Source organism: Colletotrichum acutatum (assembly GCF_030867785.1).
Source record: "Colletotrichum acutatum strain CBS 112980 chromosome Unknown BDZ83scaffold_121, whole genome shotgun sequence".
NCBI classification, from domain to species: Eukaryota; Fungi; Ascomycota; class Sordariomycetes; order Glomerellales; family Glomerellaceae; genus Colletotrichum; species Colletotrichum acutatum.
In genome coordinates this window covers 86,151-103,075 of record NW_026849115.1, presented here as the reverse complement: position 1 = coordinate 103,075, position 16,925 = coordinate 86,151, and the positions used below count along the sequence as shown (strand labels likewise).

Here is a 16,925-nt window from a genome sequence, read left to right as displayed (position 1 = left end):
GGGTAAATAGGCTAGGTGCTTCTTGGAAACAGGAGAGGAAGGCATGATTAGTCTTCACGGAAAACTGTCTCAATAGAGGATCACATCAAAATCTGGCATCTGTGAAAGGACGCGCGTCCAAGGCTCCGGTGAGACATCAGCGGCATCCAAGTCGCGGCGTTTCCAGACCTCTTCGACAGCGAGAAGCAGTGTATCCCAGGTAGCGATCCCAAGTGACTTTCGTCTGGAGAATAGTAATCTTGCCCTATCTCGCAGCTCCGGCGTTCTGGCCTCGAAGGCCACTGTGGCGTAGATCCACGCTTTGGGGCTGCTGTTTTTCTGCAGGGATTCGAGGTGCTCCATGTGGTCGAGACACCTAGCAACCAGATCTTGGACGTCCTCTTCGAGGCCTCGCCTCCCAGAGTTGCCCTTGAAATAGAGTAGGCACGCGTGGTAGAATAGTGAACGGTGGTGGTGCACCATGGCCGACTCCGTATTGCTGGCGTCGTAGTCTACAGAGGGCTCGGGCGCAGACAAGGCAAATTCGATCTCCAGCTGGTCGAGGTCCTCTTCTGCAAGGACTGGGGTCCGCACAAGTTTTGCGTTGAAGGAACAGACCAGCTCGAGAGATCGTACCGGCATAATCTGGCTCTTGGACAGCTCGACATCTGGCAGATATGTCTTCATCGGGACGGGAGCGTCTAGTCGTCCGAGATACTGCGCAAGTACTGTGGCAAAGGTGGAAGCGCAGGACTCGTATGTCAAGGCGGCGGTAGTCGACTGCCTCCAGATTTCAATGCTCGTATCGTCGAGGAGGTCCCGGGTCACCTTTATGACCTCACGCCAGGCGCCCGCAGTGCCGGTGATGAAGTGGGTGAGGATCCATAGGCAGAGAGTGGCCAGGCTCGCCATCCGCTCGTCGTGGTCTCTGCATTTAATGTTTTGCATGAGATGGTGGAAGCTCAGCTGTTTATGCCGGAGCATCAGATCTGCGTAGCCGGCATGGGAGTCGGTGCCTCTGAGGTTCGCCTGGTGGGCCGCGGAGATGGCGCAGACGGCGTGGAACAGAGCGACGGTAGACGTTGATCTCGTCTTGGCGAGGCGGCTTCCCTCGAGAGCCATGGGCGATACAGTCGTCAGAAATGGGTTCGCTGGGCTGCGAATGGGTATCATTCTGTGTGCGAGGTTCGTCGCCCAGTGGTTGATGAGTTCTCTTTCTCGAGCAGGAGCTAATGATGCTTCTAGTGGCCATGCCGGATTACCTATGAGGGGTAGATCCGAGTGACTGGAGGCATCGAAAGAATTCCACCCAACATCCAATCTACTATTCCGAAGTACTTCCAGTCCTTGATCGTATGATTGGACGTTCAGATACGGTAGCTCCTTCCTTGCAGAAATTCTACCAGCTTGCCTGACCTCTTCAATCCCAAGGCGTTGCTCACAAGCCCGGAATGCTAGAGGCGGACCGGTCCTTTGAGCATCAATAGCTGTATATGTATCTTGATACGGCGATTGCGAAAGGTTCTGCAATGAAGAGCTGACCTTCGTCCGCGCTCGACGCCGGCCACCGCTGGTTGATGTTCCTTGTCCCGTAGGTGAGAGCCAAGTCAGTCGTGTACCATATCCCTGACATGTAAACTTGCCAGTAACACAACGCTGACACGCTGGTCGCTGTTCGTCACATTTGACGTGACGTTCGCGACATGTCCAACAGCCTGTGAAAGTTTTCTGTCGCTTGCTTCTGGCGATCTTCCGCAGTGGTTGGTTTGGGGATTCGTCAGTCGCTGGACGCGGGGTCAGCTCGGGTAGCATCTCGCCATTGACAGCAGGTCGTAGCAACTCCAATTCGTTATTCGCGTTGTGAAAGTTGCTCATTTCCGTGGGTACATTGGGTACGGTAGATGACATGAGATTGTGAAATTGGTTATTGCGTTGAACATCTTAAAAGGTAGTATACTAATGAGTTTCCCTGATTATGTTGATTAGTCAGTCGACTTCAGCAAGCGTGTAAGATGAAGAAGCGCTGATACTGCCAACAATCGTACCAAGAGAGTACTAAAAGTTCCGTGGTCAGACCTTTCTGATCAAACAACACCCTGAGACTCAAATTCGACTCTTTCATGTACCTACCTACCTGATCAACGAAGGCGCACTCTTGGACACTCCACTCCAAGAGTTTCTTCCTCTCCTCATTGTGGCATGCCCTCATACACGATTCACAGCAGCCGATTAATGCATCAAGAAGAGATTCATCAACACACCAACTATGCCAAGGGAAGAGTTACAACCTCCTGAGTTTGTGAAGTAAAGGTTACGAGCATCGGGCTGGTCGGCATTACCTCTCGCAAGCTTATGGTGAGGTCCACAGACTTCAGCTGCCTACAGGCCGTGCTTCGCGATGATGCTGGATTGCTGTAACAGGGAATGAGAAACTTGACAATTTGGAGGCGATTGCCATCATTCCCGAGGTTCCTGCAACGTCCCTCTGCACCCAGGTTGTGGCCATTCACTTGTGTTGCGGAAGATCCGTACCTCCGACCTTGAGAAGGGAGCTGAAGCTTTAGCATCATGCCATGTCTGCAGTCACTTGAATGACAATCAGCGTTCACCATAGACGGCATAGGTGTCATGTTCAGCCAATAAAGTGCTCTGTTGATGCCGATCCGACATGAATCATGTGGCAGCCAGCCATCTATCTGGTGCCATGAAAGCAGTGCTCTTTCCTGTAAGACATCAACGAGCCCCAACGGCTGCCTGTCAGGTTCGAAACGTTCAGTGGGTCACGTGAGAGGAAGCTTCAAGAACGTACTCTGTACTCTGTACTATTCTGGCCAATGGAAAAATAGCAGTGCGGTCTCAATTTTCATTGGCTGTTAAATGACGGGATCCACCGAGTGATTGAGGCCAATGTCGCCCCACTTTGCTGCCTTCCAGACACCTATATAATCCCACCCAATCTCCCACCTTTGCCTGGTTTCTGTTTTTTCTTCTTCATACTTACCTTCATGGGCAGTCTGGGGATCAAGAAATCCGGACTGCAGAGAGGGATGCCTGCATTGCACATCGCGGAGTAGACCTCTCTCGATTGTCCTTCGGGGCCATCGCTGTGGCAATTTTTGATTTTCAACCACACTTTTCATTGTATCCATCGCCTTGCGCGATGGTATGAAGAAGAGTCCTACTCGAGTGCTTTCCCTCACCTATGCTCGCTTAAAAGTCCGGTGCCTGTACCTAGCAAGCAGTGGCCTACCTAATGATTTAACTTGACCATGAGGTTCACTGCGGCTCTTGCCACATTGTCTAGCGATGGTGACGGAGCAGTGATCCACGCACGCGCGCTGAATGCATGGCTTCGCAAGTGAGCGGCAGTACCTCAGCAGGCTGACTCTACACGAGTTCTTCGCTGAGCGCACACATCCTTTGGGTGATCTCATGCCTCGCATTTTTAGGAAGGGGCTTCCCATCGAGACCTTCCTTGAAGTACCTATGCGAGACATGCGGATATGTAGCTCGCTGGAAAGGGAAGGCCGTATCTGTGCCCGTGCTTGCTTACCTTTAAAGAGACGGAGGTGAACGGGGTGCCTCTTTCCCGTAGCCTTTAACATGTGGAAGTTGCCCTGGCTGTACCTACCTGCCTCGTATCTGTTTCCGTGCTGAGTCGAGAGCAAAAAAATTGGAACGTCAAGGACAGCGTAAACGTCCCGCGAAGACAGTCGTTTCCTTTTCCCTTTCAGATACCACACTTCGTCAACTCGAGACGCGATTGACACAGTCTCTGACCAGGCCCTCTACCTACAGTCTTCGAAAATGAGAGGTGAGAAATGCATGTGAATTAATCGACGCTTCACTTCACCTTGCAAGGCAATGCCCATCAACGGACAGCCCAGAGTGCGCTAACACCTGGAGCCGAAGGAGAGTCCGTAATGCCAATGAGGGACTCATCATTGCTCATCTTGATTTCTTAGGCCACCCTTCCACCGAGGCTCGACTACAGAAGTCATTCTATGCACATCAGCCTCCCGTGGAGTCATCAATTTAGCCTATGTCAAGCCCCGTAAGATGACGACACCCTCACATTCAGCAGGCACCTTGCTCTTTTGCATCCAAACTCTGAGCCCCGCTTGATATCCCGCAAGTGTCAATAAAGGTGCAGCAGGCATCACCCTTTTCCAAGCAAGAAAGGCTTCTACAGCTACAAGTTCGCGGTCAAGTGCGAACCAGATCCAGTCGTGTAGACAAACATGTCAGCAGGCGCTTCAGCTGGCTGACCTCAGCCGGCCACTTGCGCAAGGCGGCCGGGAAGGGAGATCGTACCCGGCAGTGCTCATTGGACGGCGGACGTAATGTGGGAGTCAGCATCGAGTTGTACACACTTATCACTTCAAATCCTACCTTCTGAATCGAGACATTGGATGACAGGTTTGGGACTTCGCCGTTCTTGGGGGCGGTTTCGAGGATACACTTCAACGGCAAGCTGAATGGCAGCGCGTCCGTATGCTTTCTTATTCGCGGCAGATGCTGACGATTGAGACAAATTCCATTCGTCGTCTGCCTGATGGCGGGATGACATGCTGCTACACGAGGCTCGAGATGCTGGCTTAATGCAGAAACTGCCTTGAACAGCCTCTATGTCTTGGCTGGCATGTGACTGCTGCTCGAGGCTCGCAGGCGGGCGTCAATGTAAGGTAATATAGCTGTATAAGAATGGCATGATACCTATCCGATGAAGGTCCTGTCATGTCCGGAAGTCAACAATCTCTCGACTGACAGCAAACATGAAACCTACAACTAAGAGCCAGGTTCGCCAATCGGCGGAAGACCTTTTCAAGTTCTTGTTCATTCAATTTTGGAAGGTTGTCAACGTCTTTATTGCATGGCACAAACTGCCGGCCATCATTGGCGCCTTCAACGTCCTGGCGTTGCGATTCGAGCTCCGCAAGAAGAATCTCTACGACACATACCCCTCTCCTGAAGATCAAGGTACACCGGCACAATATCCCATGTCTGACACCAAGTTCATGGCCGTCAGAAACTCAGATGGTCTCTATAACGACCTTCAGGCGCCCAAGATGGGCTGCTCCGGGATGCGTTTCGGCCGCAACATCCCCAGAGAGCACGCCAAGATGCCCACTCATGAGGAGCTGTTCACGCCGAACCCGAGACTTATCTCCGAAAAGATCCTCGCGAGACCGGAAGGTGGCTTCAAGCCCGCCACGATCGTCAACCTCCTCGCCGCTGCTTGGATTCAGTTCCAGGTCCACGACTGGGCGCAGCATGCCTCGAGCGAGGAGACTTGGGATGTTCCGATGCCCAAGGGAGACACCTGGCCAGACAAGAAGATGAAGATCTTTAAGACCAAGGTTGACAGTACTCTCTCGAAGCTGGATGGTGAATCGCCGGGCTACAAGAATGAAAACACGCACTGGTGGGATGGCTCCCAGATCTATGGTTCGACTGAGGCTGAAACCGTGGAACTGCGATCCAACTGCCATGATGGGCAGCTTGCGGTCGACCGCGTGAATGGTGAACAATTCCTTCCTCGCGAGAACGGCATCCCCAAAACCGGCTTCCATCATAATTGGTGGGTTGGTCTTGAGATGTTACACACCCTCTTTGCTTTGGAGCACAATGCTATCGCTGGCCATCTCAAGCTGTCGAACCCATCGTGGACGAGTGATGAACTTTTTGACACGGCAAGGTTGATTAACTGTGCACTCATGGCCAAGATTCACACCATCGAGTGGACGCCTGCTATATTGAAGCATCCGACACTGAAGATTGGTATGGAGGCGAACTGGTGGGGGTTGGTTGGAGACAAGGTAAGCCTCTTGTATAAGTCTATACGTTGCAGTCGCTGATGAGGTCGGACAGTTATGGCACGTCTTCGGTCGTATTTTCGACAACAAGTCCGAGGTCATCTCAGGTATCCCGGGCTCAGGAACCGATCAAGACGGCGCCCCATACTCCCTGACCGAGGAATTTGTTTCCGTATATCGTCTGCATCCGCTCGTCCCTGACGATATTGCCTTCTTCAAAGTCAAGAGCGGCCAACACGCCGACACCCTTCCGATGAAGGAAGTCGCCTTCGAAAGGGCCCGCACACCTTTAGACGACAAGAACTCTAACAGCAACGGCCTCGGCTTAAATTTTGCCGACGTCTTCTACTCCTTTGGCGTCAACTACCCCGGTGCAATTCGCGCGAAGAATATGCCAAACTTCCTCCGTGACCTGCACCTCCCCGCAGACAAAGAGTTCCCTCAGGGTAGACACCTCGATATGGGCACCGTCGACATTCTCCGTGATCGTGAGCGCGGTGTGCCGAGGTATAACGCCTTCCGCCGCCTTTTCCATATGCCGACTGTCCGTAGCTTCAAAGAACTGACCGGCCCCGGCCCTGAGGCCGCAAAGTTGGCGGCGGATCTGGAGGAGGTGTACAACGGCGACATCGAGGCCGTTGATCTCCTAGCTGGCACGCTCAGCGAGCCTCTACCCGAGGGCTTCGGTTTCAGCGACACGGCCTTCCGCGTCTTCATCCTCATGGCGAGCCGCCGCATCAAGTCTGACCGGTTCCTCGCCGGCGATGGGTGGTGTCCCGAGGTGTACACGCGGGAGGGTATGGACTGGGTGCAGAAGAACACGATGAAGGACGTGTTGTGCAGACATTTCCCTGAGCTCGCTGCGCCGTTGCGCAACGTTGACAACGTATGTCCTGTTGGCCCTGTCTTTTCCTTATTTACGCAGCTGCTAACAAAGTCCGCAGGCGTTTGCACCGTGGGAGAAGGTCGGTCGGACTGCCGAGTATAAGGGGAAGGAGACTAATGCTTGAGCTATACACCCCTACTTTTTCAAGACTGTGACGTGTGTTCGTTTGGCGGCTTGGGCACAATTTTGACTGTAACTACTACTCAAGGTTTGCGTTGAACAAGGTAAAGTGTGGAAGAAGATGAAAATGTCAGTATGTACCCGGAATTACTGGGGTTGAAACGAAGCCATGTAGGCTTGGTGATTTTGTTTGGAATAAGGGTTTACACGGCTTGATTAATATAGCAAAATTGATCCCTTCCAACCTGGCAGACACGAACGTCAGAAATCAGGCCTCATCGGATTGCAGAATAAGGGTGAGTTGCGCACCAACACGCAGAAGAGTATCAAGGTGGCATGAGTAGGCATATACTATTACTCACAGAGAGCACTATATTAGAGTATCCCAGTGTATCAAAGACAGTCATGATGGCTTGCTTGAGTCAAGTCAGATAGATGGAATATCACTGGGACTGATAAACCGACAAATTGAGGTCAATCCATGAACAGCTGAAAGACGTTTGCTGGCCGATTCGTATCAAGCTTCCGCTTGTCACAGCCTCAACCTTTGGTTCAGGTTCAGCCATACCGAACGGTGAGAAAATGGTGAGCCGGGCCTATCGAGGCTTTTGTAGCAGTCATCTACGGATATTCGATCCGACCCTAGAATCATCCTGTTTCACAGCTAAGCCTCGTACATCTTCATAGCTAGTTGCATCCCGTACCAGGTCCTTACGAGCAAACCCCACCAAAAAGGATCAGAAGTGCCGCATGGCAAACAAGGGGGGGAGGAGTCGCGAACCTGCTGCCTACGCAACTCTGCTCAGGGGTACGCAATGCCGCCGCGTCCTTAAAGTGCTTGGGAGATTAATCATATGTGCGGCCAATTTTGGTGGTGATTCGGAATCCGGGAACACCAAGACTTAGGGACAACGCCGAATGGCCACGACAGGCAACAGATTTCTGCCATCTCGAGTCGAGCTGGGATAAGGGCTGTTTCAAGTTTTACCTTTTCATCAACATAGCTCATAGACACACCCACAAACCTCTTATTTGCAGCCGCCCGGGCATCACGGCTCGGAGAGAGGATTCTGAGCGAGAGAAACTTTCGATCAATGAAGAACGGAAAACAGGGCATCACGGGCCAATTGCCTACCCGTACCGACGCCGATCAGCATTGGCCCATGAATACAGTTTTTCATCTGACCAACTTGGCGCTCTGGTTTGCTGCCTTGCCGTGTCACTTCCATGTAACCCTTTTGGAGATTCTTGTAGCAGTCGAGTGCAAGTATCCGCTTTCTTCGCGCGCGACGACACGACCCTCCACCCCTTGAGCCAACTTCGCCAAGACGAAACTTGGGGCCCCCCTCTTTTAATCTGGCGGGTGCGCAGTTGTCCTGCAACGCGAGCATGTAGTGGTTGTCACTGGTGCTTGTGTATTGTGTACGAAGAGTGGTAAAGCGCCCGCGTATTCTGGGTCGACGGGTTTAAAATTGTATGGATGGGAAGATCCTTGGCGGGGATGCTGCACAGCCCTCTCCTACTCTCACTGGTTTTCCCTGGGCACCCCAAGGAGATGAGACCTAGAGAGAAATGGGTGCAATGAGATCGATGTGCTTGTTTGAGATATAATTGAGGAGGAGACACACCGTCCTATCCCTCTTTCGTTTCGAATCGGGAGTAATCTTCTTCACTGCAATTTTCGTGTCCTGTTTTTTTTTTTCTTCTGCCGATTGAGTTCCCAGTCACTCCTTCATCCTAGGGAATCGAGCATTCTCAACGTTGGGCAAGCAAGCTGCTAATAAGTCACACCGTCCAAATCACCCAGACAAAATCATTCAAAATGACGGCCGATCAACCACAAAGACAGACCATGGATCCCAACATGGTGCAACCCAAGGAGGAGGACACCCAGAAAGAGGGCTGGTCTTGCGTAAGTTTCTGAATATACCATCGTATCTGAGCGTTATCGATCACAATCCGCTGACGAGCGCCCTGAACACCTCACAGGCTCAATGCTGTTCGAGCTGCATGGACTGCCTCATGATGTGTATGCGCTTCTGAGAAAGTGCCACATCTTCAGAATCTTCCTCAATTCTTTCTTTCCTTCGTTCAAGACCAAACGGTCAAACTTTCTACTCATTCCACATTCGGAATGGCGCATCCACTTTGATGCCTTTTGATCAAGCGCTTGCCCATTGAAGGCCATGATGCGCCCTGGGAGGGCAGGTGGACGATGGGAAACTTGGGTTGGGCGTTTACAGGAGTTTTGGTTCCCAGAAACCAGAGATGTCATTTCAGCGAGACGTTCCTTTCTACCTCGCCCCCCCTTTTTGACTCTTCAATCATTCGATATCCTCACGTAAACACTATACTGTTTACTCTTTGCAATACAAATCACCAACACTTTTGCTACCTAAATGTCCAAGTATCTCCTCCTTGTGTGAAAATTCGTTGGTCAATCAACATCGTCAACCCACTGTGCCATCGCGGTGCTCAGGGGATGATGAGATTCGCGGCCACGCGAGGATCGTCAGGGAGCCCGTGCACAAGCTCCCGTAATTCGCTACGTACCTACCTCCACTCAGAAATCTCCATCCCAACGTCCCCTCCACTTTTTTCGCACCTTGCCCGTCCCGCCGCGCATCTTGGGGAGCAGTCAGGTTACGGTCTGTCATTGTCCCTCTCACGATCTTTCAGCCTCGCCAACAGCTCAACACCAGCTCCCCCTCCTCACCAACCTCCACCAAATCACCCAATCGTAAGCTCACAACGAAACCCCTTTCAGAAATTGCACCCAGCAGGGCTGACTCTACCAGCTTGCCCCTCCCTGATCCCACAGCCATCCTTCAAAATGGCCGACGTGGAAATGGAAATCGACAACCCCCCCTCCCCCTCCGCCGCCGAGGGAGGAGCCGGCGACGGCGCCGCCGCCCCGGCACGCAACGAATCCGAGATGCAGACCCACGGCCGCGCGACCGCCGTCCGCTCCATCGAGGGCTGGATCATCATGGTCACAAACGTCCACGAGGAGGCCGACGAGGAGTCCATCCAGGACATGTTTGGCGAGTACGGCGAGATCAAGAACCTGCACCTCAACCTCGACCGGAGAAGCGGTTACGTCAAGGTACGCCCCCTCTCTACCTTTAAGAAAAACAACCTTCTCTAGACTACAATTCTTCAACCCCACAGAGATGAAGAATCCTACGGAGGAAAACGTTGGAAAGCTGACAAGTGAAAACATAGGGTTACGCCCTCATCGAATACGCAACCCTCGCCGAAGCCCGCGCCGCAATCGACGGCGCGCACGAGGCGAAACTCCTCGAACAGACCGTCTACGTCGATTTTGCCTTTGTCCGGCCCCCGCCCGGCGGCAAGGGCGGCAACAACAACCAGAACAACATCCGCGGCGGCGCGAGAGCTCAGAACCGCGGTCGCGGACGCAGTCGCAGCCGAAGCGTCGAGAGGGAGGTCGTTGCTGCTAAGGACGGCGATGACATTGAATGATGTTCGAAGGCGAGAAGAAGCAACGAAAAGGACCGCAGCGCGAAGCACCAGGGGGGGGAAGGAGGGTTTCGAGCTCACGATGCTAGCAAACGAGTGGGGGCCCCGGGGGGGGGGGGGTTAAGAGTCTGGGACGATGTCTTACGCCACATCCTGAAAAACTCCTGAGCGAAAAAGAGGATGGGATGAGGACTGAAGAAGAAGAAGGAAAAAGAAGGCCTCGATAGGGTATTGGCCTTTGCCGGTGTGTCGCGACCAAGCTCAAGACAAGCCAGCTGGTTCGCAGAAAAAGCACATCGGCATGCGTGATTCAGTCTGGAAAGGTCGGTTGCTTCTTCTTTCCCCCTCTTCTATTCCCCCCTTCTCGTCGCCCAATACTGACTGATTTGTAAAGGCTGCAACTAGAAATCAAACGTTTGACATGATCACATTTCTTCTGCAATTCCGAGATTCAAGTGAGAGGACTTGGCACCTTGACGACGTCAGCCGAGTCTGAATTCGCTCGGAGACTCAAGCGAACTGTGTTACAGAAACTAGAACGGGCTATCGAATCCATCGCCAGCGCCTCATTGAATGAGTCAACTTTGCATCAAAGCACTTGATATTGTCCGAGGAGCCAGCCAAGTCCCATCTCTCCGAACACACTTCAAGTCTCACAATCATTTTCATCTCAACGGAAGCATAGGAGTCATAATCGTCATTACTAACGTAAAAGGCCACCCGGCCTAGAGGTATTGAAGAAAGAGCTGATCCCCCCCCCCCCCCCGGGCAGCATTTGGGAGGGGAGGCTAGCAATCCAAAACTTTTTTGATCCTCGTTTGCAATCCTACTCCGTCGCAATGCCCATATGTCATGCTTCGAACCAATAATGTGCCTAAAGGAAAAGAAAAAAAAACAGACAACCCACCCTCATTCTCATTAACTCTTCATTCCGTCGTAGCGCGCGTTTCCCTTTCACCGACCCTGCCTTACACTCTGCATCTCATGCCTGGCCGGCGAGTCGAATCTCCCCGACGATCCATGTGTGCGGGCGGAATCATACCCTCCGGGCGACTCATACCTCGCGTTCTTGGGCGGCGCATCGTAGACAGGCTCCCGTCCGGCGGAAGGTGCTACTGAAGACTGCCTGGCGGACCCTTGCTTGATTGAGCCCTGCTTGACGGACCCTTGTTTGACAGATCCCTCGAACTGCTCCTCTGACGCCGGCCCCTGAGGCTGCACGGCGCCAGCATCCTTCTTCTTCATGCTGAACATGCGCTTGAAATCAGACGGGGCAGGTGGTTGAACTGTAGCTGCCTCCTTGGCGTCGTCCCAGATGAGACGCGGCACGAGCAGTCGGTAAGGCACCGTAATGCCAGTAGGATCTTTCTGATTCACCTCCACATTGAGGCAAATATCCAAGCCGCCCTCAAGGTCGACTTCATATGCGTCCGCCTTCTTCTTCTGCTTGACTGACAACCCGGTCGGTGTGCGATGGAATGCCTTTGGCCGCGGTAGAATCTCTTGCGACCGAGGAACCTGGCGCTCGTCGCCCATAGTGTAAGCGCGAGGTGGCGGATGAGCAGTGAACTGGGACTCATCGCCGGGCGAGAACTCGTCTTCCGAGTCAGGTCCGCCCCTGATGGGTGCGCCCCTCATCCGTGCTGCGGGACGAGCCGTGAAATAGGAGTCGTCACCGGACTGGTACTCGTCGTGTCCTCCTCCTCCTCCTCGAAGACCCATGCCCCTAGACCTGGGCGCACGTCGGCGGTCGTACTCATCGTCATATCCATAATATCCATCATCAACGCTACCGTCGACGCTATCGTCCTCTCCCCACTGCCCATTGATGCCACCATCATCGGGCTGAGACTTTTTGCTGTTTCGGCGGCCCAGACTGAAGACGCGCGTCAACGACAGTGAGCGCTTAGGCTTGTCAACATTGGTTGGCCGACCTCCGTCAGTCGAGTTGCGGCGTGAGAGGCTTCGGAACAGACCACCAGCCTTGCCCTTGTTGTTAGAAATCGGGGGGCGCGAGCGAGACTCATCGCGCTGAACATCGGGTCGATACGCGGGGCCACGATTCGAAGAGAAACGTCTCAAGAGGCCTCCACGGCTCGCCGGTGGGCTCGGACTTCTATCATAAGCCGACAAAGGCGGCGTAGGAGGCGGCGTCGTGCCGGGAGTCCATTCTCGGATAGAGCACCAGTTGCGATGCGGCAGCAGGTGCTTGTTGTTCCTCGCTTTACCATCAACACCATGGTGGAAGAGCGGGATCATGTCTTCATCAGTTGACTCGTCAAAATGATGAATCTTGTTACGCTTGTTCAGGATATCCGCCATCAGATCGGGAGGCGGCGTATTAACGATGGCCGACGAGACAACATTGGGCATGTATCGGAAGTCCTTGTGCTTGGGCAAGCCAAGCTTGGGGTTGGCGTAGAACTGGCCCACAGCAGCGAGATGAACATCACCACTCAAGAAAGTGACTCTCACAGACTTGTCAGCCGCCAGATCTTGCATGTCTTGAATCACGACCGTGCGCTCCTTCTTGTGGTTCTTGGCGGTCCAATGATCGTTGAGATCGTCGAGAACTTCGACACCTCCGTCAATGTGGTTGAGAGTGTTGCCGAGCATGCCCAACTTGCCAAGTGCCTTCACAGGATCCATGGCTCTTGAAGTAAGACTGCAATTGTCAGCTTGTCTTCATGCTATCACTGAGTCAAAGGAAACTTACATGTTTTCCAACCAGACTAATCTGGGGTAGGCAATTGGGACACCAAGCAAAACGAGCAAGTGCTTGGTCCTGCCTGTCCGCAGCTCTTCGTAGCAGCGGTCCATGATCTTCTGCCACGAGGGCTCGCTGACCACATCAAGCTCGGTCCGTTCTGTTCTGCCATCAACGGCGAGTAGAGAAATGTTGGAACCTAGCTCCACGAACAAGCTGCGGCTCAACTCGCTGATGTATGGGCCAGGCTTGCTGCCAAGCACCCAACTAGGCTCAGTGGCGTCCGTCTCACTTGGAACACTCTGGTGCTGGAATAGCATGTAGTACTTGTAGGCAACATTGCCGAGGCCAGAGAATACTGGAGAGTTCATGTCGTGGTGCGCGTAGGAGCCGAAGCCATCAGAGATATCGTGATCGTCCCACATGTTGACCATGGGAATCTGCGAGTTGGCCAGACCAAAAAGACCTTGCGAGAACCACATACAGTACCGTTCCAGGTAAGCTCGCTCAAGCTCGTCCTGCATTGTCAGGGTGAAGGGCGAGTTGTGCTTGTGCAGAGGATTCTTGATCGCCAGCCACTCGCGGAACTGCTTGCTCTGGTCCATCAGGCAATCATTGTAGATTTGATCGCCACCGCCAATCATGACGTGGAAAGGCTGCGACTGGTGCGTGTTGAGGACGTCGCGCCACATGGGGTCCGGTCCGCTGAAGTCGTCGGGGTTGACGCTAGCACTGAAGCCGTTGCAGCTGTGGAACATGATGTTCATGGACTGTCCCACCGCAGGAACCCAGAAACCCATTGCAGGTCCCCTGTTGATTCTGTAAGCGATCCGCTGCTGCTTCTCGCGAAGTTCGATCTCGATGTTGAAGCGCCAGAACGTGCATCCGCGCTCTGCGTGGAGTCGGAAACCGCGAACGTCCTTGTACTTGGAGACCTTTTCTCCGTCAATCTCCACACGCTTTCTTCGGCTGGCGAAGGACCCAGGCAAATCCGGAGAGCCATTAGGCGGCGTGTAGTCTGGAGGACTTCTCGTCTTCTCAAAGAGGCCATTGTCTGTCTCGTCTCTGGACAAGTCCTTGGCCTCGTCGAGATGCTCCACAGGGCGGACATAAAGGGTCTCTCCCCGTCTACCCAGCTTCGGAATACCTGCAATCGGGTCCACGTATTCTGGCGGTAAGCCTTGCTCCCCGGAGATCTCCTGAGGCGGGGGCGGTAGGAGCTCGATAGGCTGCACGAAAAGTCTCAATGTTGGTGCGATTTCGTACGAGGAATCGCTGTCTTGCGTGACGATCATGACTGAGCCTCTCCATATTGTCTTCTCATTGACGGCGATGTTCCTGTTACGGGCGGGAACCTTCTCGTGCTTGAGTCCGCAGTATCTCAACAACGGACCACACTTGAGGAACAACGGCGGCTTAAACCGTGTAGGTGCTAGGATGTCTATTAGCCTTGTCACATAATTCAGGCCGGCCTATAAAAAACTTACCATGTGTGTCGTCGTACTCGCCGTCAAACGCTTCAGCCTTGCGCGGCCGCGAGGTGCTTTCTCTGCGCTTACCACCTTCTCTACCACCCTCCCACCAAGGAGTGTCCTTATCAATGGAGGCGAGCCGCTCCTCGCTGAGGTCCAGCATGTTGCCGCAGAGGCTACCGACGGTCGCCTTTTTCCACTCATCGAGGTATACAGGCGGTTTGTAGATGCCCTCGCCAGGACGGAAGGTCTTCTTTGCGGGATACAAATCCCGAGAGTCGTCGCTAAATCCATCATCCTCAGAGTAGTACTCCCTGTCGGTTGGCCTACCACGCGCCGCGGCATGTCCGTGAGTTGCATGGGGATATCCATCGCCACGCCCACCAGAAGCTACAGGCGCACGTCGAGGATCTTCGTATCGAGGATCTTCTCCATCAGAGTCGGAATCGTAGTGTTGTGCTGCCGGGGCAGTCGCGCGTCGTTGAACCCCTCCAAAGTCAATGCCAATTAGCTTCGCAGCCTTACTGGGCATCCTGGCTTGTCTGGCTTCTTCAATTGTTGCGTCCGGGGGCAATGCCTGTTCGCGCGCCGCGTGCGACACGGATCTCTGCACGGGAGGTCCGCCCTTTTCTGCCGCAGACTGATCCAAAGCGGCATTGCGGAACTCAATGTTCTCGTACTTCTTCTCTGCATCCTTCCGGATGCTGAACCAAGGGTCGCCTTTGGGCTGCTTCTTGAGCTTGTTGCTCCCACTCCTAGTCAGAGAGAAACTAGGTCTCCTAGAACCAGCTACTGGCGGCGTAGGCTCTGGGCTGTCGTCCGGGTTTTGAGGATCGGCAGCTTGCGGCAACTTCATGTTGTCCTTCGCGGCCCGCTCGCGGAAGCTCAGATTGCGCTTTGGAATGCCGGAATTTGCAATGGCAGGTTCGCTGGGCGGCTCGCGAAGGCTCACACTTCGCTGTGGAACACCAGAAGAAGGCGGAGGATGTCTCACTTCCATCGCCTCCATCGCAGGGCCTCTCGACGGGTAAGGGCCAGATGCATGCCGTCTATGGCTTTCGGGCATGTGCTGCGGATGTTGTCGCCGATCGTCGAGCGATTGGCGCGGCGCATATCTTACTTCGTCTTCGGAGTGGTATTGCGCGGGAGGTCCACGTGAAGCAGCGACGTTGGCATGCGGCTGCGCATGCGGATTCTCGTCGTATCTTTCATCGCGGAAGCGTACCTGCTGTACGGGCACTTGATGTACCTGTACTTGCTGAACTGGTGGCTCAGGTAGTGGTCGCTGAGGCTCTTGCTTGGGCTGTTGTCGCGGCGCACGCTGTGTAGCTTCAGGTGGTTGAAGCAGATCAGGGTTCTGGGCAGCCTTTGCCGCAGCCTTCTCCCTGGCGCGGCGCTCTGCGGCCTCCACACGAGCTCGCTTCTCCTCTTTTGTGATGTTGTCGAGCTTCGACTCAAGCCTCTGTAGTGGAGAGCGGTCGTTGGCGAACTTTCTGCTGGAGTCTCCCATGGATGCTTTCCTCCTCTGCGCATCTCTGCCTGATCCTCCAGCCGATCTCCTCCTCGAAGAGCTCTGAGGATCGCGGGGCTCGCGGGGTGGCCGCGTCTCGGTTGCGACATCGAGTGTGCGCTGGGAGCGGTCTAGCGGAGGGAGATCCTGCTGTTGCCTTTCGGGGGCAGGATCCTTGTAGTACTCTTCAGGGTTCATCTCGTCTTCCGGGCCGACCAGCGGACTAGGCTGTCGCGGTGTTCGAGCTGGACTCGGAGCAGGGTGAGTGTATGGTAGGCCACCATTGCCGTATGGATGTCTGAAGCTCACGGGCGGTGCCTTGGGCACATCGGGGGCAGCTGGAGGCGTGGGAGCGGAGAGAGAATCTAGATCAGGGTCCTCGTCCCTATCATCGCCGTTGCGCTCTCTGCGTCGTCGCTGGCGCCTCTCGGCCGGCTCCTCAGGATATTGAGACTCGCCGTAAGGAAAAGTCGGCGGTCGTGGGGCAAGGCCTTGGTCCGCGAAGCTGGAGGCAGTGGGCGACGCGAAAGGGCTGATGGTAGACTCGGTGTAGGCCTCGGTGTTTGTTGTCTGTAGGGAAGTGCGATTCGATTTTGGGGGATGAGGAGGAAGCGGTTTGTCTACTGCCGCTGCTGTTGTCGCTGCTGCGGTTGAGGGAACTGGCTCAGGTGACATGCGCTCTGGGAGACTAAAGTCTTCAGACTGGCGACGCTGGCGTCTGGCGGCTTTGGGGCCAGACAAGTCCCCCCAATACGGCGCAGGAGGCATGGCGACGAGGCTGGCTACCTTGGGAAAGTCTACCGTCGTCGCTGGGATTTGCGAAGCGCTAATCGAGCTGCAAGACGGGAACAGACGTGGGCGCAAAGACCGGTGAGTCGTGCGTACCGCCGTCCGTGGGAAGCAAACCTGCAGAAATACTTACAAACTACTCGGTAAACTAAAGCAGAGTCTA

General features: G+C 54.1%; 4 protein-coding genes across 4 annotated transcripts; 2 read left to right on the top strand and 2 right to left on the bottom strand.

Moving 5' to 3' along the window:
- Positions 1 to 34: 34 nt before the first annotated feature.
- Positions 35 to 2,025, bottom strand: BDZ83DRAFT_55732 (uncharacterized protein). The gene has a single exon (XM_060503529.1). The coding sequence runs from the start codon at positions 1,885 to 1,887 to the stop codon at positions 70 to 72; it is 1,818 nt and encodes a 605-aa protein (XP_060360343.1). The 5' UTR covers positions 1,888 to 2,025; the 3' UTR covers positions 35 to 69.
- A 2,729-nt stretch (positions 2,026 to 4,754) lies between these two features.
- Positions 4,755 to 6,805, top strand: BDZ83DRAFT_587993 (heme peroxidase; the record flags this gene model as incomplete). The annotated part of the gene is made up of 3 exons (XM_060506090.1): positions 4,755 to 5,798; positions 5,851 to 6,681; positions 6,740 to 6,805. The coding sequence occupies 3 exons, from the start codon at positions 4,755 to 4,757 to the stop codon at positions 6,803 to 6,805; spliced, it is 1,941 nt and encodes a 646-aa protein (XP_060360342.1).
- Positions 6,806 to 9,634: 2,829 nt separating this feature from the next.
- On the top strand, positions 9,635 to 10,287 carry BDZ83DRAFT_587960 (uncharacterized protein; the record flags this gene model as incomplete). The annotated part of the gene is made up of 2 exons (XM_060506088.1): positions 9,635 to 9,907; positions 10,027 to 10,287. The coding sequence occupies 2 exons, from the start codon at positions 9,635 to 9,637 to the stop codon at positions 10,285 to 10,287; spliced, it is 534 nt and encodes a 177-aa protein (XP_060360341.1).
- A 951-nt stretch (positions 10,288 to 11,238) lies between these two features.
- BDZ83DRAFT_756250 (uncharacterized protein) lies at positions 11,239 to 16,741 on the bottom strand (the record flags this gene model as incomplete). The annotated part of the gene is made up of 3 exons (XM_060514723.1): positions 11,239 to 12,949; positions 13,001 to 14,423; positions 14,479 to 16,741. The coding sequence occupies 3 exons, from the start codon at positions 16,739 to 16,741 to the stop codon at positions 11,239 to 11,241; spliced, it is 5,397 nt and encodes a 1,798-aa protein (XP_060360340.1).
- Between the last annotated feature and the right edge of the window lie 184 nt (positions 16,742 to 16,925).

Bases quoted from the DNA above. Each gene is read 5' to 3' on its own strand.
- BDZ83DRAFT_55732 (XM_060503529.1), bottom strand. From the start codon at position 1,887: ATGTCATCTACCGTACCCAATGTACCCACGGAAATGAGCAACTTTCAC.